Source organism: Drosophila erecta, unplaced genomic scaffold, assembly GCF_003286155.1.
Source record: "Drosophila erecta strain 14021-0224.00,06,07 unplaced genomic scaffold, DereRS2 tig00000055-arrow-pilon, whole genome shotgun sequence".
NCBI classification, from domain to species: Eukaryota; Metazoa; Arthropoda; class Insecta; order Diptera; family Drosophilidae; genus Drosophila; species Drosophila erecta.
Window position 1 is genome coordinate 3,232,980 of NW_020825200.1, and position 24,664 is coordinate 3,257,643.

The 24,664-nt window shown below is 50.1% G+C and overlaps 2 protein-coding genes and 2 non-coding genes across 5 annotated transcripts; all 4 read left to right on the forward strand.

Annotated features, from left to right (window-relative positions):
- The first annotated feature begins 102 nt into the window (after positions 1-102).
- LOC6542433 (fatty acid synthase) lies at positions 103-11,564 on the forward strand. Its single transcript, XM_001968484.3, has 7 exons — positions 103-144; positions 1,511-1,735; positions 2,531-4,008; positions 5,340-10,568; positions 10,623-10,718; positions 11,102-11,245; positions 11,318-11,564. Exons 2-7 carry the CDS (start codon positions 1,564-1,566, stop codon positions 11,426-11,428), a joined length of 7,230 nt encoding a protein of 2,409 aa, XP_001968520.1. The 5' UTR covers positions 103-144; positions 1,511-1,563; the 3' UTR covers positions 11,429-11,564.
- Positions 4,305-4,423, forward strand: LOC6542344. Its single transcript, XR_046430.2, has one exon. It is a non-coding gene; the product is annotated as a U5 spliceosomal RNA (small nuclear RNA).
- On the forward strand, positions 4,829-4,948 carry LOC6542306. Its single transcript, XR_046431.2, has one exon. It is a non-coding gene; the product is annotated as a U5 spliceosomal RNA (small nuclear RNA).
- Positions 11,565-12,295: 731 nt separating the features above from the next.
- LOC6541559 (fatty acid synthase) lies at positions 12,296-24,045 on the forward strand. 2 transcript variants are annotated; one of them, XM_001968485.3, is made up of 6 exons: positions 12,296-12,742; positions 15,475-16,012; positions 16,100-22,827; positions 22,890-22,985; positions 23,053-23,196; positions 23,258-24,045. In XM_001968485.3, exons 2-6 carry the CDS (start codon positions 15,778-15,780, stop codon positions 23,369-23,371), a joined length of 7,317 nt encoding a protein of 2,438 aa, XP_001968521.2. In that variant the 5' UTR covers positions 12,296-12,742; positions 15,475-15,777; the 3' UTR covers positions 23,372-24,045. The 2 variants fall into 2 exon arrangements, with proteins under 2 accessions (XP_001968521.2, XP_026834380.1); XM_026978579.1 differs by lacking the exon at positions 12,296-12,742 and adding an exon at positions 12,758-12,923.
- The last annotated feature ends 619 nt before the right edge of the window (positions 24,046-24,664 follow it).

Consider the following 24,664-nt stretch of genomic DNA (forward strand, 5'->3'; position numbering starts at 1 on the left):
CAACACGTCGGATCTATACGAGCCCACCAAAAGGATATATAGTCACACTCCAACTAAAAGGACCTCCTAGCCCAGCCAATATCCTGGTTGTCCCGCAAACCAAACGGCACACGAAAAGGATACGCGATCAGTGAAGTGAAAAAGGTACCATCCATAGATAGTCAAGTGAAGTGTACCATAGAAGTGTTAAATGCGAACTTTTTTGTATCGTCAGGATAACACGCCTTACAAATAAAATTTGCGATATTGAAGTTACGAATAGTCAGCCTACTTACTTGTAATTCAAAGAACTTCCTCGTGTCTAATGAGCATAGTGAGGTGTTTTAATTAACCGAACGTGGTCGCCTAATCGCAAAATTCCAATGAATTGTGAATGTTTACTGAATAATGTATTTACTATATATATTATATGCATAAATGGGTCCTTAGAAATTATTTTTTTAGTGAAAGGACTCTAAATATTTTGAAACTCATAAACGCCTGTAAACATGCAAAAAAGCCAATGGATTACCAAAAAATCGCACTCCTAAGATAATACTAATCCTTTAACAAAGAACAAGTGATAAAAAACATTCATAAAAAGTGAGAATCCTAAAAAGTTTTGCCCCTTCAATCGCAATTACTTCTCAAAACACTTTGAATCTGTATTCCGGAAACCTTTGAACCCACCAAAGCGAACATTCAGTACATTACGTCCATGGTGTGAGTTCTGGCACGCGTCGCATTCGCTGATTCGTGTGTTTAGTCCGCATTTGGGGCAATATTCTACCAAAAGCTTATCGGAACTCTGCTCCCCTGCGTTCCCGATCCCGACCAGGCGCAGTGCACGCAGTCGAGAGCTGGACGACTATCTCGCGGTCCGAATCCCGTAACGTGGCAACAGGGAACCCAGTGACCCGAAGTGGCCGAATCGTACGATCCCTGCACGTATAGTTGATGGGAATGGAAGGTGACTCTGGTGCAGTTGCTCCTTATCAGCAGGGCGACAATATTCATTAAATCAAGTGGGCTGAATCGCAGCAATCGCGAGTCTATTACTCATGATTGGCCGATTGAGCACTTTTTAATGGAAAACCTTATCTATGCACCGAAGATTAGTAGATCGATCGCCTCTAAAACGATTATCATATGAAGTGCAAGTCACTGAAATTCCATAAACTTACACTCCACCCATGTTTTATATAGATAGATTAATTTAATTGCACGCATTCTACAAAATCGACAAAATCATTAAGTAATGGTCTTATCGGTTTACAGTGTTATTTTACTCTTCCGTGAATGTGATAGAAATATTGTTTACATGCTGATAGCAGGGATTGATTAAATCGGATAGAGTTTGAAGTACTATACAAATTCAAGGTTAAATATCGTATTTGAAGTATTTAGCAATTTAGATATTACTTTTTCACTGTTGAATGGATGCCCAAAACAGTGTTCATTATAGATGCAATAGGGTCGCGTATTGTGTATATATATGAGTATTTACCCTGGTGTTTTGCGATATTTATAGATCCTTGTACAGGTGGACCCTCATACAGACTGAGCCAGAAAAAAGACTCCAGTATGCCGAACAGGAAGAAAACCCAAGCGGATGCGGCCACTGGCGAAGATGGAGACATCGTGATCTCGGGACTCTCCGGGAAGCTGCCGGAGAGCAGCAACATCGAGGAATTTAAGTACAACCTGCTCAACGGCATCGACATGGTCACAGATGAGCCCCGCCGCTGGGAGGCAGGCAAGTAGCGGGACACAGCACAAACTTATTCCAAACATACAATATTTTCAAAGGGTCTCTTCACCAAAATTTGGCCAAAAAGCCTCGCACAGCTAAAAGAACGGCTGTTTTGTGCAGCTAATTAACTGATCTAACCAACCATATCACTTTTTTGCTGATTTCCGAAAATCCATTTTTTGACAAATTTTGCATTTTTGGTAAGGGGTACCATCATCATTTTTTACGAAAAATGCCAAAATTTTGAAATTTTAAGGTTTTAATACAGGTCGATAGGAAATTTTATTAGGAATTCAGGGAGATATGACACTCCACTTTCACATAATTATTTAAAAAGTTACAGGCAAAATATTGAATATTTTTATCAAAAAAATGGGGTAAGCTCTTTGCGGAAATTCAATATTTTCAAAGGATCTCTTCATAAAAATGTAGCCAAAACAGTTGGCACAGCTTAAAAAAAAGGTGTTTTTTACAGCTACAGAACATAGCTAATTATCCTTATCCCTATGACAATATTTGATTAAAAAACAACTATTAAACAAAGCGAGGTATCCTTATTCGTATGGCATTTTTTCTTAATAAACAGAAGAAGTATATATAATAATATAATTTATAGGACAAGAAAGGCAAACAATATCGCTCAAGCATCCCCGTAGTTCACTATGGAAACCTTTTAAAAATGCCATTATCATATTAAATATGCACATGTAGCTTGTTAAATGAAAACGTTACTGAAGCTTTAAGCTCGATTATTGAATAATGTAATGGTGTAATGGTGAAACTTGCATTAATCAAAAGGCATCTATGGACTCCCCGAGCGCATGGCCAAAATGAAGGACTCCGATCTGGAGAAGTTCGACGACAAGTTCTTCAGCGTCCACCAGAAGCAGGCGGAGCTGATGGATCCCTGCATGCGGATGCTGCTCGAGCTGACCCACGAGGCGATCATCGACGCGGGCATCAATCCCGCCCAGCTACGCGGCAGCCGGACCGGCGTCTACATTGGCCTGTCCTTTGTGGAGACGGAGCACGAGATCCCCAACATGGAGCCGAGCAGCATCAACGGCTACTGCCTGACGGGCTGTGCGCGGGCCATGTTCGCCAATCGCATCTCCTACACGTTCGACTTTAAGGGGCCCAGCTTTATCGTGGACACCGCCTGCTCCAGCTCGCTGGTGGCCCTGAACCACGCGTTCGCGGATATGCGGGCGGGTCGCTGTGATTACGCCCTGGTGGCGGGCGTGAATCTCATCCTAAAGCCCATCTTTGCCCTCCAGTTCCTGAGGCTGGGCATCGTGAGCCACGACGGCGCCTGCAAGACCTTCGATGCGGCGGCCAACGGCTATGCCCGGGCGGACACCTGCGCCGTTGTGCTGCTCCAGAGGCGGAAGGAGGCCAAGCGGGTGTATGCCAGCATCTTGAATGTGCGCACAAATACGGACGGATTCAAGGAGCAGGGCGTGACATTTCCGGACGGGCGCATGCAACAGGCCCTGCTGGAGGAGACCTACAGCGAGATCGGCCTCAATCCGGATGAGGTGGTCTACGTGGAGGCCCATGGCAGCGGTACGCCGGTGGGCGATGATCAGGAAGCCAACATGCTGAGCAACTTCTTCTGCCGCCCCTCGCGATCCACACCGCTGCTCATTGGATCAGTAAAGTCGAACATGGGACACGCGGAGCCAGCCTCGGGAGTGAGTGCCCTGGCCAAGATGATCATCGCCATGGAGGAGGGCATTATTCCGAAGAATCTGCACTATCGCACACCCAATCCCGCGGTTCCGGCTCTGGTCGAGGGTAAGCTTAAGGTGGTGGATCGGAATCTTCCCTGGCAGGGTGGCATTGTGGGTCTGAACTCCTTCGGCTTTGGAGGAGCCAATGCCCATGTGGTGCTAAAGTCCCACACTAAAGCCAAGGATCCTAAAGCATCCCCGAAGGTTGGGGAGGCCGAGCAATCTCTGAGACTAGTTACCTGTTCCGGCCGCACTGAGGATGCAGTGCATCAGTTGCTGAAAGTGGCCACCGAGCAGAGGCACGATCAGGAGCTGCTGACCCTTATCAATGACATCCACTCGCATCCCATTCCCCTGCATCCGTTCAGGGGATACGCTGTCCTCGGAACCAGTGGGTGCGTTAAGGAGGAGGTGCTGCCCTACGAGGAGGAGGAGCGACCCATCTGGTTCGTCTACGCCGGCATGGGCAGTCAATGGGCCAGCATGGCCAAGGATCTCATGCAGCTGGAGGTGTTCCGGAACTCTATACAGCGCTGTGCCGAGGTATGTACTTTATTGAGTTTCAGTTATTGCTTAGCAGGAGTATATGATAATATATATTATTTATATATTTGTGATATTGTTGTATGCTTTGATCATAAAACATTTTAAAATATTGAATTTCATTGTTTCCAACAAAGAACCCTCAGTATTCCTGTATAGTTTCTTACCTGAAGTGCTAACGCTCTTCCATTAGCATTGCCTACCTAAGGGTGAATAAATTTCGATTCCAGTGCCCTATAATTCCCAAGAAGTTCTAGCTCAGATCGCATGTAGATACCCTTCGCTGGACATGAAATTTACTCTGGTTTCTCTTCAATTGTCGAATAAATCTTTCGCCTTTTACTAAAGATTTCCGTGGAGAGGAACACTCTAATGAGTCTAAACAGAATTTTTGTTTAGAGCCCCGCTGGCGTTTGCCTATGGGGCCATAATTTATAAATTAAATTATTAGCAAAAAATAAGTAATTCCAGTTGGGTCTGTAATCATAATAAAGACGGTTATTTTAGTAGTCAATAGTAGTCGAGAGCGATTGCCTGCAATTGTTTTCAATCAGTTATTTATATTGAAGTACATTCATGTTTAACTATTATAGAGAAATTACAAGTTTTTTTTCTAAAAATGTGGTTTTGTTTATTTATAGGAATTTTAAATTTTACCTTCTTAATTGCAAATCTATATTACTTCACTGCCTGATATAAAAAGAAGTTACAGCAGTTAGCAAAATTTTAACGTTGTGCCTTTTTTCCGATACGTCGCACTATAATTCCCAAACAGTTCTGGCACAGATTGAGTCCTATCTCCCTTGGCTATGTGATCAAGTTACTCTGGTTTCTCTTCAATTGTCGAATAAATCTTTCGCCTTTTACTAAAGATTTCCGTGGAGAGGAACACTCTAATGAGTCTAAACATAATTTTTGTTTAGAGCCCCGCAGGCGTTTGCCTATGGGGCCATAATTTATAAATGATAAACAAACTATTACCTCTCGGTTTGTCAAATAAAGATTGCACTTAACTTGCACCATGACTAAAATTCTTTATTGCAACCCTTGTGTTTAATTGAAATTGAAAAAGGTCTATTTGCAGGGCTAGACCAACAAAAACTGGTTTCTTTATACGTAGACTCAAGTAACCTTGAAAATATAATAACTTTAGTGCCAACCTTATCGCAAATATTACATAATATAGTATTTATTTAGAAGCTAAGCTATAAATTTTTATTGCCTTAGACAGTTCTCTAACTTTTACACAGATTTCAAAAGTTGTTTCTCATCTTTAATACTTATATAGGGTTGAATAATTACGAATGTTGCCCTCCCCAAATATTCTTCAGGTGCTGGCCCAGGTGGACTTTGATCTTATAGACGTGCTGACCCGTTCCACGGAGCGAACGTTTGACAACATGCTGTACTCCTTCGTCTCCGTGTCCGCCGTGCAGGTGGCATTGACAGATCTTCTCCGGGTGCTGGACATACGCCCAGATGGCATCTTTGGCCATTCGGCTGGTGAGCTGGGCGCAGCCTACATGGACGGTTGCCTAACGGCGGAGCAAACAGTGCTGGCCGCCTACTGGCGCGGCAGGAGTGTCCTGGACACTCCGGACTTGCCGCGCGGAAAGATGGCTGCTGTAGGTTTGAGCTGGGAGCAGATCGGATCACAAATCCCAAAGGATTGCTATCCGGTGTGTCACAACAGTGATGACAATTGCACGGTGTCTGGGCCACCGGCATCCATGGACGCGATGATAGAGGAGCTCTCGGCGAAGGGAATTTTCGTGAGGGAGGTTGGCTCTGGAGGCTATGCCTTCCACAGTCCCTACATTGAAGGAGCGGCTCCCATTCTACGCTGCAATCTGGAGCGACTCATTGCGGAGCCCAAGAAGAAGAGTATTCGATGGCTTAGTACAAGCGTGGAGGAAGCGGAGTGGGATTCGGAGAAGAACCACCTGGCATCGGCTGGCTACTTTATAAACAACCTCATATCCCCCGTGCTCTTTCACCAAGCTGTCAAGCGGATTCCACCAAACGCTCTCATTGTGGAGATCGCACCCCATGGACTCTTCAGGGCGATTCTCCGATCTGTAAGTCCGCAGATAAGCTATGTGAGTCTGATGCAGCGAGGTCATGCCAATAACCTTGAGTTCTTGCTGAGTCAGTTGGGCAGACTTTACGCTGCCGGAGGGCAGCCGCAGATCCTGAAGATCTCCCCCTCCATTCCCTATCCCGTTTCCCGTGGCACTCCCATGCTGGGCTCCTTGGTGGGCTGGGATCACTCACAGAAATGGAACTACCCCAAGTTCAAAGGCGGAAGACAGGCTGGTCAGCTCAGTGTGGAACTGGATTTGGGCAAGGAGGAAAACGCCTATCTAGCGGGGCACACGATCGACGGTAGAGTCCTGTTCCCGGCAACCGGCTACATGACCCTGGCCTGGATGAGTCTGGCCCAACAGCAGGGATTGGACTACTTGCGCACGCCCGTGCTATTTGAGGATGTGGTCTTCCATCGGGCCACGATACTCAGCGCGGGCACTGTGGTGAAACTGTCACTCAACTTCTTTCCGGGCAGCAGCTCCTTTGAAATCTGTGAGGGCACCAGCCTGGTGGCGTCGGGCAAGATCCGTCTGGTGAGCAATGTGCAGCAGGAGCAGCTCCAGCTGCCATCTCTGCCAGGAATATCCAGCTCTAACAAACTGAGCACCAAGGACATTTATAAGGAGCTGAGACTTAGGGGCTACGACTACAGTGGTGTTTTCCAGGGCATTTTGGAGGCGGATATTTCGGCGGTGACGGGTCAGTTGCAGTGGGCGGACAACTGGATTAGTTTTATGGACACCATGCTGCAGTTCCGCATTCTGAGCAATGATATCCGCGAACTGTACGTGCCCACTGGAATAGAGAGGGCGCTGATAGATCCTCTCAAGCAGCTGGAGCTGGCAAAGAAGCAGCAACAGAAGCTAACTGTCAACTGGCATCGCAACATTTCCGTGGTCAAGTGCGGTGGAGTGGAGATACACAAGATGAAGACCGCCCAGACTCAGAGACGATCTGGTGGCCAATCTGCACCCAGCTTGGAGCGCTATAGATTCTGGCCTAATTCCCAGCACTTGGGACAGCGGGAGGAGCAGGAAAAGTCTAGGAGTACAGCCCTGGCGGTGGCCATTCAATTAATCATCGAGAACAGCGGTGGAGCAGTGAAGCTTAAGGGCGTGGAGCTGGCTGGATCTCGAACCACTTTGGACACGCCAGTTGCCATCCAGCTTCTCGAGCTGATCGAGAGGGAACCAATTCTGGTGGGGGACATGGCGGTGGTTACCAGCTCCACCAATGAATCCGAACTGAGTGAGCAGCTCAAGGAGCATGGCATCCGCGTGATAGCCAAGGATATTACAGCTGGTGCGGTTGAGCAGCAATGCCATTTCGTATACTCTGTGAACATGCTAGCTCACAACTCTGTCAAGGATCTGCAGCACTGCTTGGATAGTCTTAAATCCGAGTCGGGATTCCTTCTATTGGAGGAAACAGCCAGCAGGTATAACATCATTGGGAAGGACAAGTTGAACGAACTTAAGCTGGTGCCCGTTTTGGAGCAGTTCTTCGGTACGGATCGAGTGCTTGTTCTGGTCAGGAAACTATCAAAGGTGCCGTCCAACCGAGCCCTGACGCTCCACCTAACCAACAAGCAGTTCAAGTGGGTGAACGAACTAAAGAACAGTTTTGCCAAGGCCCAGGCTGAAGAGAAAAACCTCTACTTGGTGGCCCAGGGTGACCCGAATTCAGGAGCTCTGGGCTTGATGAACTGCCTGAAGAGGGAAGCTGGAGGGAATTGCCTACGCCTTTACCTTATTCTGGATGAAGGTCTGCCCCAGTTCTCCCTGGAGGATCCCTTCTACGCCGCACAGTTGGCCAAGGATCTGGTCATCAATGTGTACAGGAATGGAAGCTGGGGTAGCTACCGTCACCTGAAGATGGAATCCCGGCCGCCCATGCTGCCAGTGGAGCAGGCGTATGTGAACACTCTGATCAAGGGGGATCTCTCATCCCTTCGCTGGATCGAGAGTCCTCGTTCCAGTCCCACCCAGTCGCAGTTGGAGCCGTGCACCGTTTACTATGCTCCGCTCAATTTCCGGGATGTGATGTTGGCCTCTGGAAAACTGGGAGTGGATGCTCTGCCTGGGGATTTGGCCTATCAGGACTGCGTCCTTGGTCTGGAATTCGCTGGCAGGGATTCGTGTGGCCGTCGTGTAATGGCCATGGTCACTGCCAAATCTCTGGCAACCAATTGCTTGGCCAACAGGAATCTCCTCTGGGAAATCCCATCGAAGTGGACCATGGAGCAGGCGTCGACTGTTCCGTGCGTTTATGCCACCGTTTATTACGCTTTGGTGGTCAGGGGTCAAATGAAGGAGGGTGAAAGCATCCTCATCCACGCCGGCTCCGGAGGAGTTGGTCAAGCGGCCATTTCGGTGGCTCTGGCTCACGGACTGACCGTCTACACCACAGTTGGCAGCAAGGAGAAGCGGGAGTTCCTGCTGAAGCGATTCCCAAAACTGAAGGCTAAGAACATTGGCAATTCGCGAGACACCTCCTTCGAGCAATTGATCATGACTGAAACCAACGGAAATGGAGTGGAACTGGTGCTGAACTCCCTTTCCGAGGAGAAGCTGCAAGCCTCCATCCGCTGCCTGGCACTGAATGGCCGCTTCCTGGAGATCGGCAAGTTCGACTTGAGCAACAACACCCCGTTGGGCATGTCAGTGTTCCTCAAGAACACCTCCTTCCACGGAATTCTTTTGGACAGCGTGATGGAGGGGGAGGAGAAGATGCAGCTAATGGTGGCCAAGTTGGTGGCGGAGGGCATCAAGAGTGGGGCAGTGCAGCCGCTGCCTACCACAGTCTTTGCGGAGCATGAGGTCGAAAAGGCGTTCCGCTTCATGGCCTCCGGCAAACATATTGGCAAGGTGGTGATCAAGGTACGTTTGGAGGAGGAACAGCAGGCGGCTCTCCCACGACTTAGGCAAATTCAGGCCATACCGCGCTCCTACATGCACCCAGAGAAGAGCTACATCTTGGTGGGGGGACTTGGTGGATTCGGTCTGGAGCTGGCCAACTGGCTAGTTTCCAGAGGAGCCCGCTTCCTGGTTCTGAGCTCTCGTTTTGGGCTGAAGAGTGGCTACCAGGCCCTGATGGTTCGTCGCTGGCACGAACGTGGAGTCCAGATTCACATCGATACCAACGATGTGACCACCGCTGTCGGCTGCCAGAGACTCCTAGAGGTGAGCAATAAGTTGGCCCTGGTTGGGGGCATCTTCAACCTGGCGGCAGTGCTGCGGGATGGATTGATCGAAGATCAAAACCCGAAGAACTTTGAAAAGGTAAGTGCACCTAAGCTACTGGCCACCGTTCACCTGGACAAGATCTCCCGAGAAATTTGTCCTGCACTGGAGTACTTCGTGTGCTTCTCCAGTTTATCCTGCGGCAGGGGAAACATGGGACAGACCAACTACGGACTGGCTAACTCCACGATGGAAAGGATCTGCGAGCAGCGGCAGGAATATGGTTATCCGGGCACAGCGATTCAATGGGGAGCCATCGGGGACACCGGACTGATCATCGAGCACATGGGCAACAACGAAACAGTTGTGGGCGGCACTCTGCCGCAGCGGATGAACAGCTGTCTGGAGACCCTGGACCTGTTCCTGCAGCAGCCCCATCCCGTCATGGCCTCCATGGTCGTGGCGGAGAAGCGCAAGACGGAGCAGGCTAACCGGCTGAGCTTAATAGCCACCATCGCGAATATCATGGGACTGAGGGATGTGAAGAGTGTCTCCGACAAGACCACCCTCTTCGACTTGGGCATGGACTCGCTGATGAGCACAGAGATCAAGCAGACGCTGGAGCGTCACTTCGACCTGGTCCTGAGCGCCCAGGAAATCCGCCAGCTGACCTTTAGCGCCCTGCGCCAGATAGACGCCCAGGAGCCGCCCTCCGCTGCAGTCTCGTCCCCCTCAGCCACTTCCAGCCTATCAAGGACTAAGGAGGAGGCCAGAGTGGAGGTCCAGCCTCAGAGCGATGAGACGCGCAAGGTATTCGCCAAGGAAGTATTACCCCAGGAGGTGATGGTTCGCCTCCGCTCGAAGGCGCCCGTGACCAGCGAGGACCCGGCTGTGTTCTTCCTGGCTCCCATAGAAGGATTCACAATAGCCGTGGAGGCGCTGGCCGCCTCGCTCACCTGCCCCGCCTACGGGCTGCAGTGCACCGAGCAAGTGCCTCTGGACTCCATCGAGGCCTGTGCCGCCTACTATCTGCGCCAGATCCAGAAGCTCCAGCCCCTCGGACCGTACCACATCGTGGGCTACTCCTACGGCTGCCTACTCGCCCACGCCATTGCTGTGGCGCTGGAGCAGCGCCGCTTCGGGGTCAAGGTCATCATGCTGGACGGGGCGCCCACCATGGCCAGCGGCTATGTCCAGGAGGCCAAGAAGCAGACGGACGACCTCAACCGGCAGCAGTCCATGACGTTGGCCTACTTTGGAGCCCTGCTCGCCGACGTGGACTACAACCAGGTGGGGTCTTTTATTTTTTTTCAATTGTCCTTACAACTAATTTGATCCTGACAGCTGCTGCAACTCCTCGATGGAGTCCAGACATGGCCCTCCAAGCTCGACAAGCTGGCAGACACTCTGGCTGGTTACACGCAGCAAACCAGAGAAGTGGTGGGTCTCTAGCGTTTCCAAGTACAATATTTCTAGATAATAATGTGTTAATCAGTTTCCAAAGCACCATAAAAGCGCAAGCGTTTGTTGAACATCTATTCGATTGATGATTGAGTGCCGACTTAACTATAGTACTTGTAGACTAAGTTGATGCATTTACCCACACCTATGGGTGTGTTTATAATTTCAAGTAGTATTTATTGCCGGTAGACAGTGCACAAGTGTGTATTTTATTATTGCCGGAATAAGTGCCTCAATAAACGCCGGGCAAACAGTTACTTCGCAATTGCGAAGCTAATTATCTTGAGGCACTTAAAAACATATTGTTACATTATTTCGATATTATATTCCTAACCTACCATATTATTTGAACATTGTCACAGATCAAGAAGGCCGCCTGCATGTTCAAGCAGAAGCTACTACTCTCCGAGAGCTACCAGGGCGCCAAGCAGCTCCACAGCGATGTGGTCCTGATCAAGTCGGCCGAGCACAATGCGATTATGGCCCAGGACTATGGCCTCAAGGAGGTGAGTGCCTACCAAGTCGATGTATTTACCCCATGTATTACCCCATGCCTATTTGCCTCCACTCCATTGCAGATTTGCAGTGCCCAGATCGACGTGCATGTGGTGGAGGGCACACATAGGACGTTCCTCAAGGATCCGCACACTCTGAAGATCATCGAACGCGTCCTGAGGAAGCGTCCCTAGTGGAAGAGAAGTAGAAGTAGAAGTTCATTGCCCTATTCATACGATTATGCTGATGAACTATCCTGTAGAACTTAATGTACATATACCCTAATCAATACACGTAGCAATCTCGCATTGATTGCTTAAGAATAATCAACTCATTCCGTGCGGCCGAACTTCACTAATCAGAACTTAATACAAGTTAATTTCCAAAATTTATACTATCACAAAGTAATTGGTTGCAGCCACTCGCCTTTTAAAACGATCAGAGAAGTTCGCTCGTGTTTCAATTTTACTCGCGTGGTACTCGCATGATTTTCGCGGTGAATCACTGCGATCCGAACATTGAACATTCTGACCCGTGCTGGCTGGCTTTATTGACCCGACTTCGGCGTACCTTTCCATAATTGATAATGCCGCCCACTCTATCGCGCCCGTGATCTCGCCAGACGATTAATAATCGGCGAAAAAGTGGTCCGACTTTGGCGGGCAAATCAAAATATCTACATCTCCGTCACGCACACAACAGCTGACCACTTATCGCTGTTAATGCGATTTTAAGCGCCGCACAGAGTCCAGCAACTATAACAGAGGTTTAAACCAGTAACAGTGGCTCCAGAAAGCCAAATTAAAAACACCCTATCCCTGAAAATATTCTAGGCAGTCTGCTTAAACTAGGACTTATATTTTTGACTCTAATGCTAATGTCACAGCAAGTTGAACACAATCTTAATAATAATGTCCTTTTTGAACAGTAATAACATTATGATAATAATAATAGTAAATTAAAAAAAAAACGCGCATCTTTAATAATCAATAGCAATTTGCCTAGAATCCTAATATATGCAGAGTATTCTGCTATCGCATCGCCCACAAGGGTTAACATCTAACAGCGGGAGAGCAGAGAGCCGCGAAAAGCTCTCTGCCGGCGTCGGCGTCGTGGCGGCGTCGCGTCGGCGGGCGTCATATAAAAGCCGGCGCTCACCTGATTCTCGCATTTCCGTTCGTCGCAGCATTCCGTCGTTGTCGTGTTTTTCCAAGCCGCTTCGCTACGTTTGAATCCCAAAGAACATAACCGTGTGTGGCAGAGTAATTTGCACAAACTAATAGCTACACCGCATAACGGCAGCTAACGGAAAACTTTGAGTCGAAAGCAGCAGCAGCAGCAGAGCCCGCAAGTTACCGTTTCTGGATTATAACGGTTTCCCCACTCAGTCAGGACCAACTGTAAAGGAACACCCCCTCGAATCCGAATCCGCATCCGCCGCGCAGCCCTCCGCCCGCTCCACTCCAAGAACTCGAAAAACAGCTGTCGAGGAATCGCCTGATTTCTAGGTATGTACAAAAAATGGCAGCCGCAGGAATAAAACAGCCCCTGTTCAATTGTGTGTGTGTGTGCGTGTGCTGAAGAGAAAATGAAAACGAAATTTTCGATGGACAAAAAGTGAATTTCTAACGAAACAAAAAATAAACGCGGAAAAAAACGGAAAAGTGTGCAAAAAATAGGAGAAAAATGGTTAGATCGCGAATCTCCAAGTGATCAGTCGCCAAGTCGCCTATAAATACGAATTACTAAGCTCGCACTCGCCCTCCAGTGCTTTTGACCTTTAGGACCCTTAGAAGTGTTGTTCCACTCCAAACGCCCCCCAAAACAGCAGTTCCTGCTGCGCTGAGACACCAAATTACACGCTAATTGCGAGTCGTGGATGCGGTGGTGGGGATGGGGACTTGGACCTTCTCGCGTCTGGCTTTATAAGGAGTGTTCCATATAGGGGCTTCGCGATAGGGTTTCCCCTTTCTAATTGCCACAAAGGAGCTGTTTTATTTCTACGATTTCTTTGGCAGACAACGGAAAGTCCTTTTGCAAATATATGAGTTGCACATCTGAAATTCTTCCTCAATACTCCCTCATAAATTTCCGAATGCCTTTTCTCCGATCCCCAAAACCTTCCGAAATGACAAATCCAACAATTTCCTGGTTGCGTGTGGCAATTTCATTATTTTACAACCATGCTAAGCGCACGGCCATTAAGACAGTTACTAAAAATTAAATTTGAAATTGCTTTTAATACGAAAATAGGGCTATCTACGTATTTAGCTGAAGTCAAACAAAAGAAAAAGAAATATTATAAATTTTACTTTAAAATTACATTCGATATAACAGTGATAAATGAAGCAAATGTCTCACCAAACAATACAATGTGTGCTTAAATAAGAGGCACAAGTTAAATTCCTAAAGCGAAACACTTATCAGAAACTGCTTAGTTCTATTAAAAAGCTGAAAAAGAGTTATCAAGCGATCGCTTTGCATAAACAACACCCAGCAACCCATAAAGGCGACCACACTTCCCGATCCCCAATCGCCCAGCCAAAAACAAACAAGAATCGTGCGATTGTGTGATTGGAAAATTTCGAGTGTCTGGCTAATCTTTATCGGCTAATAGAGTCGTCGCTTCCTGAAGAACACGCGTCCGCCGGCGATCAAACATTTCCGATCCAGGTGCCCAGTGGTATGAGTAGGCAGCGCTGCCTTATCACTCTTATCACTATCAGCCCGCTTCGGAATCACCCCATGCCCCAGTCGCAGTCCCAGTTTCAGTTCCAGTCAGAGACATTATCATATTGCTCATGAACTTGAAGCGCCACTGCGAGATTCGATGTGGGTTCGGGATGTGAGTTTTCGGGCTGGGGCTGTGCTGACGCCTACAGGAGTACTTTGGGCCCCAATCGATGGCTGCGAGAATAGGGCCGAGTGCATAAACAAACAGTGTAGGGTGGAAAGGGGCGGGCTATGTTTGTCGCCCTTGTTTACCTATCCAATGACGCAACTTTCGCTATATGGCCTGATGATAGCAGAATCGATTGTGGGCGGGGGCCAGCGATAAATCAATATGCGCCCGTTCAATTGCTGTAAAAGGATAGTTCTCACCATCGGATTGCAAGATAAGCATCGGTAGACCAAGCGATCTGGAGAGACTATGAAAATAATACTTCAATGAACTTGAGAAATCACGCCACCTTATCTCACTAAACAAATGGTACACGCGTCGAGCTCGTGTGTCTGTGTGTGTATGCACATGTATGTATGTGGGGACTTTTGGGGCTGCGACTTGACTATTTGCCGTTCTCTTTGGCTCCCACCTCCACCTCCGCTCCGATTCGGATGCCGCTTACAATAGCAAAACATAAACATAGAGGTCTGGCCGCTTGATAGAGCCAACGGCCGTTTGATAGATAAGCTAGCTGAGTCGCCCGAGTTTTACCGGCATTTTGCAGTGGCTACACGCGGAGAAACGGATGTGTCATTTGATTTCGTTTGGTTCCGGTATTTATATGGTTCCACATTTATGTACATATATGATTAATAACATGTGAACTCAAAAGAAACTCGTGGCTGTACGGCGATTCATAACGACTCGGTTGCATTTTGTTCTGAGTGTACTGACCGCTCAAGCTCTCGTTCTTCCTCTTCTAACGACGCTTTCGGCTTCCCAGATTTCAGCTTAAAGCGACTCCGCCAGCTCCGCTCATTATTTAGTTTCCCTTCTTTTGTTGAATCATTCGATTTCGCACATCGTACGAGTTTCTCGGCGAATAAGAAAGCAGCTTGCCGTTTGCTGTCGTTGCTCAGTGTGAGTGTGTGCGGCCTATGTTAACGCGAATGGTGTTGCACTGTTAACGCGGCTGCCACAAGTTGCTGTTAACTGTCAGCTCAGTCGCTGGCTTCAAAGCGGAAAGCCGCCCATAACAAATAATGCCGTGTGCCGGTATATGCGCGGTTAAAGCTCCGCCGGCGCGGCATCACCTGATTTGCAATTTGTACACCAACTTTCCACCAGCTGAACACTCAAACAAAAAATAATAATCGCCCGCATCCCGCTCCAGAGAGCGAAAGCTCTGCGCTTGCGGTTGATAGAGAGCTTTTGCCGTGCTAACTTAACATCGAGGGGTGGCAGACAAGTTACAGATGCGGCGGAATTATCACAATTTCAAAATTTGTACATATTTAAAACACCAAATGACAATAATAATAACAAGCTTTTCTCCGCCCCCTTTTCACGTTGCAGGCCCTACAACTAAACCTGTTGCAAGCCGTGGACCAGCCGCATCCTGTTGCTTTCAAGCCCAACAATTGCAGCACCCATCAGCCCCAACATTCCCCCAGCACCCAGAACAACGGAAAGAGCGCTCGCGCCAATCGTCGCCGACGCCGCAGACGCAACAAGCAGCAGCAGAATTCGCAGCAACCTGAAGCCTTCCGGGATACCGACGCGCAGCTAACACCGAGCACCTCCTCGTCCACCCCGCACTCTGCACCCAACGATAGACAGGACCACTTAAACTCTCACTTCAACCCCAAATCCATCGATATGCCCGCCCGATTCGCCGAGGAAGTCATCACCGCTGAGCCCGCACAGCGTGCCGCCCCCCAATTGGACCTGGGTGGTGGTCACTATGTGCCCCGCCAGCAGCACCTCAACGATGAGGTCGCCATCTCCGGATTCTCCGGCCGTCTGCCGGAGAGCTCCACCATCGAGGAGTTCAAGCAGAACCTATTCGACGGCGTCGACATGGTCAACGATGATCCCCGCCGCTGGGAGCGTGGTAAGATCAACTACCAAAGCAGTTCTCATAAGGAATAGCTTCGTTGTCAGTACTTACTAACTACTGTGCTAACAACCTTCATTCCAGGTCTGTATGGACTCCCCGACAGGATTGGCAAGCTCAAGGAGAGCGATCTGGAGAATTTCGACCAGCAGTTCTTCGGTGTGCACCAAAAGCAGGCAGAGTGCATGGACCCACTGCTGCGCATGCTGCTCGAGCTCACCCATGAGGCTATCATTGATGCTGGCCTAAACCCAAGCGATCTGCGTGGATCCCGCACTGGTGTGTACATCGGTGTGTCCAACTCGGAGACTGAGCAGCACTGGTGCAGCGATGCCGACCGGGTGAACGGCTACGGCTTGACGGGATGTGCCCGTGCCATGTTTGCCAACCGCATCTCCTTCACCTTTGATTTCAAGGGCCCCAGCTACAGCATCGACACCGCTTGCTCCAGTTCTCTGTACGCCTTGGAGCAGGCCTTCTCCGATATGCGCGAGGGAAAGGTAGACAATGCCCTGGTCGCCGGAGCTGGACTGATCCTCAAGCCCACCATGTCGCTGCAGTTCAAGCGACTGAACATGTTGAGCCCGGACGGCAGCTGCAAGGCCTTCGATGAGTCTGGCAATGGCTACGTCCGTTCCGATGGATGTGTGGTGCTGCTCCTGCAGCGCACCTCGGCAGCCAGGCGTGTGTATGCCTCCATCCTCAATGTGCGCACCAATACGGATGGTTTCAAGGAGCAGGGCATCACCTACCCTATTGGCAAGATGCAAAATCGTTTGATCCGCGAAACATACGAGGAGATTGGTCTTAACCCCGCCGATGTGGTTTACGTTGAGGCTCACGGTACCGGAACCAAGGTGGGAGATCCCCAGGAGGTGAACTCCATCACTGACTTTTTCTGCAAGGACCGTACGACCCCTCTGCTGATTGGCTCGGTGAAGTCCAACATGGGTCACTCGGAGCCCGCTTCTGGCGTCTGCTCTGTGGCCAAGATCCTGATCGCCATGGAGGAGGGCGTCATTCCCGGCAACTTGCACTATAACAAGCCCAACCCAGATCTTTATGGACTCGTTGACGGACGCCTCAAGGTGGTCGACAAGAATCTGCCTTGGAACGGTGGCATTATCGGCCTGAACTCCTTTGGTTTTGGAGGAGCCAACGCCCACGTTATCTTGAAATCGAACCCCAAACCAAAGGCTTTGACCCCCAAGGATGGAGCACTGAAAGTTGTCCTCGCCTCTGGACGCACCTTTGAGGCTGTGGAGCAGTTGCTCGAGTCCGCCTCTACTAATGCCGATGATGATGAGTATCTGCAGCTGATCAACGAGATCCACTCAAAGGCTATTCCGAATCACTTCTTCCGTGGCTACGGAGTGGTGAGCAGCAAGGGCACCCACCAGCGTGAGGTGATCGAGTCCAACGACGATAAGCGCCCTATTTGGTATGTCTACTCCGGCATGGGCAGCCAGTGGGCTAGCATGGCCAAGGATCTGATGAAGATCGAGGCCTTCGCCAAGACCATTCAGAGGTGTGCCGATGTCCTGAAGCCCGAGGGTGTGGATCTAATCGATGTCCTCACCCGCTCCACAGACAAGAGCTTCGAAAATATTCTGAACTCCTTCATCTCGATTGCCGCCATGCAGGTAGCTCTTACGGATTTGCTCAGCTCTCTGGGCATCCACCCCGACGGAATTGTGGGTCACTCGGTGGGAGAGCTTGGATGCGCCTACGCCGATGGCTGCTTTACCCCGGAGCAGACTGTGTTGGCTGCCTACTGGCGAGGAAAGAGCATTCTGGACACCCAACTGGCCAAGGGCAAGATGGCCGCTGTGGGCTTGAGCTGGGAAGATGCGCACAGCCGTGTGCCCAGCGATTGCTTCCCGGTGTGCCACAACAGCGAGGACAACTGCACCATCTCCGGCCCGGAGGCTTCCATCGAGGCTCTGGTCGCTAAACTGAATGCAGAGGGAGTGTTCGCCAAGGCAGTGAACTCCTCCGGCTACGCTTTCCACAGCAAGTACATCGCTGAGGCTGGACCCAAGCTACGCAAGAGCCTGGAGAAGATCATCCCCAACGCCAAGAACCGTACCGCCCGCTGGATCAGTACCAGCATCCCAGAATCCGCTTGGAACACGCCAGTGGCCAAGCAGTCCTCGGCCGCCTACCATGTCAACAACCTGCTGTCGCCTGTGCTCTTCCACGAGGCCCTTCAGCACGTGCCCAAGAACGCCATTTCCGTGGAGATTGCTCCTCACGGCCTGCTGCAGGCAATCCTTAAGCGCGCCCTGGGTCCTGATGCCACCAATCTGAGCTTGGTGAAGCGCGGCCACGAGAACAACGTTGAGTTCTTCCTCACCAATGTGGGTAAACTCTTCGCTGCCGGTGCCCAACCCCAGGTACTCAGTTTGGTGCGTCCTATTAGCTACCCGGTGGGTCGCGGAACCCCCATGTTGAACTCCAAGGTAGGATGGGACCACACCCAGAAGTGGTTGGTGGCCAAGTTCGGCAAGGAAACTTCTTCCGGCGAGACCATCGTGGAAGTCGATCTCTCCAAGGAGGATGATGCTTTCCTGGCGGGACACACGATCGACGGACGTATCCTCTTCCCGGCCACCGGCTACATGACCCTGGCTTGGCAGACATTCGCTAAGATGCAGGGAAGTGAGTTGAGCAAGACCCCGGTGGTAATGGAGAACCTCGTCTTCCACCGCGCCACTATCCTTAACAAGAATGCAGTGGTCAAGTTTGGCATTAACTTTTTCGATGGAACTGGCGCTTTTGAGATTTGCGAGAGCGGTAGCTTGGCGGTTTCTGGAAAAATCACCATTCCCGAGTCTATTGACAACGAGGAACTGCCCCTGGAGGAGCAAACTCCCAGCGCTGTTGCCAAGGAGCTGGCCACCAATGACGTGTACAAGGAGCTGCGACTCCGTGGCTACGACTATGCTGGAATTTTCCGCGGCATTGTCAGTTCCGACACAGTGGCCTCCACCGGAAAGCTTCAGTGGGTGGACAACTGGATTAGCTTCATGGACACCATGCTGCAGTTCAGTATCCTGAGCAAGAACCTTCGTGAGCTGTATCTGCCCACTCGCATCGAGCGAGCGGTGATTAATCCCGCCAAGCACTTTAAGTTGATCAGCGGCCTCACCAAGGAGGAACTGGTGGAGACTGGACTACCTGTGCAGTGGTACAGCGACATTAACGTGATCAAGAGCGCAGGCGTGGAGCTGCGCGGTCTAAAAGCCAATCTCGCCCAGCGTCGTCCTGGCACACAGGCTCCTCCTACTTTGGAGCGCTACCAGTTTGTGCCCAACATCAACACCGCGGATCTGAACGAGAACTCTGAGAAGGCTCGCCTGCAGGCCTTGGATGTGGCCATCCAGGTGATCATCGAGAACTCCAGCGGAGCCGTTAAGCTAAAGGGCGTGGAACTGGCCAACGGACGCAACCCCGATGTGCTGGTTGCCAACCGCCTGCTGCAAATTATCGAGGGTGAGCCCGTGCTCACTGGCGATGTGGCTGTGGTCACTTCTAACAACAATGAGGAGACCATAACCGCCGCCCTAGGAGATTCTGGTGTACGAGTGGTGTCCAAGGATGTGCTGAAGGAACCGGTAGAGCAGAACTGTCACTTCGTCTTCGGCATCGATGTCCTTTCCCGCCCGGACACCAAAACCCTGGAGAACTCCATTGCCAGCATTCGCGAGAACGGCTTCCTGATCCTTGAGGAGACGCTGCCCACTTACACCAAGACAGGGCGTGCCCTGCTGACGAAATTCGGATTCGTTGCCGTTCAGGAACAGAGTCTGGGAGCCACCCGAGTCCTGGTCCTCGCCCGCAAGGCTGTTGATCTCAAGACCCGTAAATCCGTTGTGGTTGTGGCCACTGAGCAAAACTTCAACTGGGTGGATGATTTGAAGGCCGCTCTGGCTACTTCCGCCACGGAGGAGCAATATGTGTACGTGGTTTGCCAGGGAGAGGAGCTGTTTGGAGCCGTGGGTCTGATGACCTGCATCAAGAACGAGAACGGCGGCAAACTGGCGCGCCTGGTCTTCGTGCAAGATGCCAAGGCTGAGAAGTTCTCTCTGACATCGACCCTTTACCGCCAGCAGCTGGAGAAGGACCTCATCTCGAACGTGCTGAAGAACGGCGCCTGGGGCACATTCCGTCACCTGAAACTGGAGACCCAGCAGGCCACACTCCAAGTGGAGCACGCCTATGTAAACGCTCTGGTCAAGGGTGATCTGGCTTCGCTCAAGTGGATCGAGGCTGCCCAGGCGAATACCGCTGCAACTGTTGACAAGAACCTGGAAACTTGCACCGTCTACTATGCGCCCATCAACTTCCGTGACGTTATGTTGACCTCTGGTAAACTGGCCGCGGATGCCTTGCCTGGAGACCTGGCTGAGCAAGATTGTGTGCTGGGTCTGGAGTTCGCTGGACGTGATACCCAGGGTCGTCGTGTAATGGCCATGGTGCCGGCCAAGTCACTGGCTACCACCTGCGTGGCCAGCAAGCGCATGATGTGGCAAATCCCTGAGAAGTGGACCATGGAAGAGGCCTCGACCGTTCCTTGCGTCTACTCCACAGTCTACTACGCTCTGGTTGTGCGAGGACAGATGAAGAAGGGTGAGAAGATCCTCATTCACGCTGGTTCCGGAGGAGTTGGTCAGGCGGCCATCTCTGTGGCTCTGGCCCATGGATTGACCGTGTTCACCACGGTGGGCAGCAAGGAAAAGCGTGAGTTCCTGCTGAAGCGATTCCCCAAACTGCAGGAGCGCAACATCGGCAACTCCCGAGACACCTCCTTCGAGCAGTTGGTCCTTCGCGAGACCAAGGGACGCGGAGTCGACCTGGTGCTCAACTCGCTCTCTGAGGAGAAACTGCAGGCTTCAATTCGCTGCCTGGGTCTGAATGGACGCTTCCTGGAGATTGGCAAATTCGATTTGAGCAACAATAGCCCACTCGGAATGTCCGTTTTCCTCAAGAACACCTCCTTCCACGGCATTTTGCTGGACAGTGTGATGGAGGGCGAGGAGGAGATGCAAAACCAGGTTGTCTCCCTGGTCGCGGAGGGCATAAAGACCGGAGCCGTTGTACCCCTTCCCACCTCTGTGTTTAACGACCAGCAGGTGGAGCAGGCATTCCGTTTCATGGCCTCTGGCAAGCACATTGGCAAGGTCGTGATCAAGGTGCGTGATGAGGAGGCAGGCAAGAAGGCGCTGCAGCCCAAGGCTCGCCTGATCAACGCCATTCCACGGACCTACATGCACCCGGAAAAGAGTTACATCCTGGTTGGAGGTCTTGGAGGATTCGGCCTGGAGCTGACCAACTGGTTGGTGACTCGTGGAGCCCGCAACATTGTGCTGACCTCTCGTTCCGGAGTTAAGACCGGCTACCAGGGTCTGATGATCCGACGCTGGCAGGAACGTGGCGTCAAGGTGGTGATTGACACCAGTGATGTGACCACCGCTGCTGGAGCCAAAAAGCTGCTGGAGAACAGCAACAAACTGGCTTTGGTCGGAGGCATCTTCAACCTGGCCGCTGTTCTTCGCGACGCATTGATCGAGGATCAAACCGCCAAGGACTTCAAGACAGTGGCTGACCCCAAGGTGACGGCAACCAAGTACCTGGATCAGTACTCTCGCGCCATCTGCACAGAGCTGGACTACTTCATCTGCTTCTCCAGTGTTTCCTGCGGTCGTGGTAACATTGGTCAGACCAACTACGGATTGGCCAATTCCGCGATGGAGCGAATTTGCGAGCAGCGCCAGGTGAGCGGATTCCCGGGCACCGCCATCCAGTGGGGAGCCATCGGAGACACCGGTCTGGTGCTGGAGAACTTGGGTGACAACGACACCGTCATTGGAGGAACCCTGCCCCAGAGGATGCCCTCTTGCCTGCAGACTATCGACCTGTTCCTGCAACAGCCCCATCCCGTGGTTGCCTCCATGGTTGTGGCCGAGAAGCGCAAGTCGGATCAGTCGGCTGGAGTCAGCCTAATTTCCACCATTGCCAACATCCTTGGTCTCCGGGACACCAAGAACATCCAGGACGGAGCATCGCTTGCTGATCTCGGAATGGATTCTCTGATGAGCGCTGAGATCAAACAGACATTGGAGCGAAACTTTGACATTGTGTTGTCCGCCCAGGAGATCCGTCAGCTCACCTTCGGCGCCCTTAAGGCTATGGATGGTGGAGTTGAGGCCAAGCCAGCCGCAGCTGCTCCCGCAGCCGCCGCTGGAGCCACAGAGGTAACCATCACCTCTGGAGGTTCCTCGCGCACGGCCAGTCCCATGGGCGATGGAACGCAGGTGGTGTTCACCACCTCCCTCATTCCCACCGAGGCAATTGTGCAACTGGACACAAAGGCACCTGCAAACAGCAAACAGAGCCCCATCTTCTTCATTTCCCCCATCGAGGGCTTCGCCTCCGCATTGGAGCCGCTGGCCAAGCGATTGGAGGTGCCCGCCTATGGACTGCAGTTCACGGAAGCCGTTCCCTCCGATTCTCTAGAATTGGCAGCCAAATTCTTCATCAAGCAACTGCGCACCGTCCAGCCAAAGGGTCCGTACAAACTAGCTGGATACTCCTTCGGCTGCCTGCTCACCTACGTGATGGCCGGTATTCTGGAAGAGACCAACGAGGTGGCCAATGTGATCATGCTGGACGGAGCCCCAACCTACGTCAACTGGTACACGAGCAGCTTCAAGCAGCGTTATACTGACGGCACTAACGCCGATAACGACAACCAGAGCTACGGTTTGGCCTACTTTGGAATCGTGCTGGCCAACATTGACTACAAAGCGGTAAGTAGCTCTATATAATATGGCAATAGTTCGAATTCTTATTAAATGTTTAATTTATACAGCTGGTACGTCTGCTACTAGTGATCCCCACATGGGAGGAGAAACTCGAGAGGTTCGCTGAGCTGATGAGCAATGAGATCACTCAGCCCGTGGAAACGGTAAGAACATACAGGTTCCCGCAAAGACAGATCATAATTTACTAATGTCTTCTACGCCAACTTTCAGATCAAGAAATCCGCCACTCTGTTCTACAAGAAACTGCAGCTGGCCGATGGCTATCTGCCCACTCTGAAGCTCAAATCGAACGTCACCTTGGTCAAGCCCACAGACAACTCTGCCAAGCTGGATGAGGACTATCGCCTTAAGGAGGTGAGTTTGTGCACAACCCAAAAAAAGGACGCAAATTCTAAACTTTCATTCATATTCGTAGGTCTGCACAAAGCCCGTGGAAGTACACACCGTTGAGGGCAACCATCGCACCTTCCTCATCGAGGATCAGTCCCTGAAGACCATCCAGAGCATACTGAAGCGTCTGTTCAACTAGGCTAGAAAGGGGATTAGCATAAGAGTTGTGGATGTAGCATAGCCCAACTACCCACACGATCATCACCCTCTCACCGTCACTCACACCCAATACTCGGGTTCTATGCACCATGTGGAACCACGGAACACATCGACACCTAGTTAGCATACTTAGTGAATGAATTTACGTTGTTGAGCTGCAAGGAATTGCTCGCCCCATCCCAGTTACGCACAGCTAGAAGAGATCGGATTGGCGTCAATCGGATTGAATCTGCCTAACTGCTGTCTTGCAGGGCTGTAGGCTTCGGTCCAAAATTTAGTCTACAGTCGCTGCGATTCCGGGCAGTTGAAAGGATGCAAGATGAGAGGCCCAGTCCATGACACTTAACGCTTTGTGCACCGTACATTTTCAGTACACGACATTCCTTGAGAGCTAGGCGGCACCAGACGTCCCAACTTACCAAATATATCTTTTATGCTCTATCTATAATGTATGTCGCATATTCTAGTTTTATTGCCTAGTTGTAAGCCTACAGTTTGTAGTCGCGCATGTAATGAATTTCATTCCTCGAACTAACCCAAGAAGGAGACTACAACATTCGTTATCTCTCTTGATGTATAAAATAATCGCCCAAAAATTATCACTCATGAATATTGTGGATATTAAAATTACACCATACTAAAGAATAATAAAAACGAATGCCGTTTTATTTAAAAATTAGAATCAAAATCGTAGTTTTAGCAAAATTCCAAAGATCCGCCAAATGATGCGCTCAGTCAGATGATTACTTAAATGATTTAAGTGTTGTCCGTTTCCAATACCCCGCCAATATAAAAACAGTAGGCATTTTTGAAACAATTACTTATTTATTTAAGGGTTTTGAAATTATTTAGCAAAAAATATTTATAGTGATTTTTTAACTGTACCATTTTACTTATCTTCTCTTGCAACTTATTTTCTGACAGTTTCAGCGCCGTCTCTTACAGAATATTCATTTTGATGGTTGCAGGGAGCTCTTAATATCTCACACATAATAAAAATAACATACTTAAAAGTTAATGACAATGCTGCATGTTACAAAGTTAGCGTATCCTGAACCTATACATATAAAACTCGCATATTTCGGACACAATTCAATGATAACAAAATAAAAACGTAACATAAACTAATGTAGTTAGGCTAGAACTAATATATAATTCATTCAATTTCTTTCATTTGCTTAACGCTTTCATAGGGCATTAAAGACTAAATAATAAATACATATATAAAACACAAAATTAAAGCTTAGCTCGGTCGGCGATGCGGCTTCACACC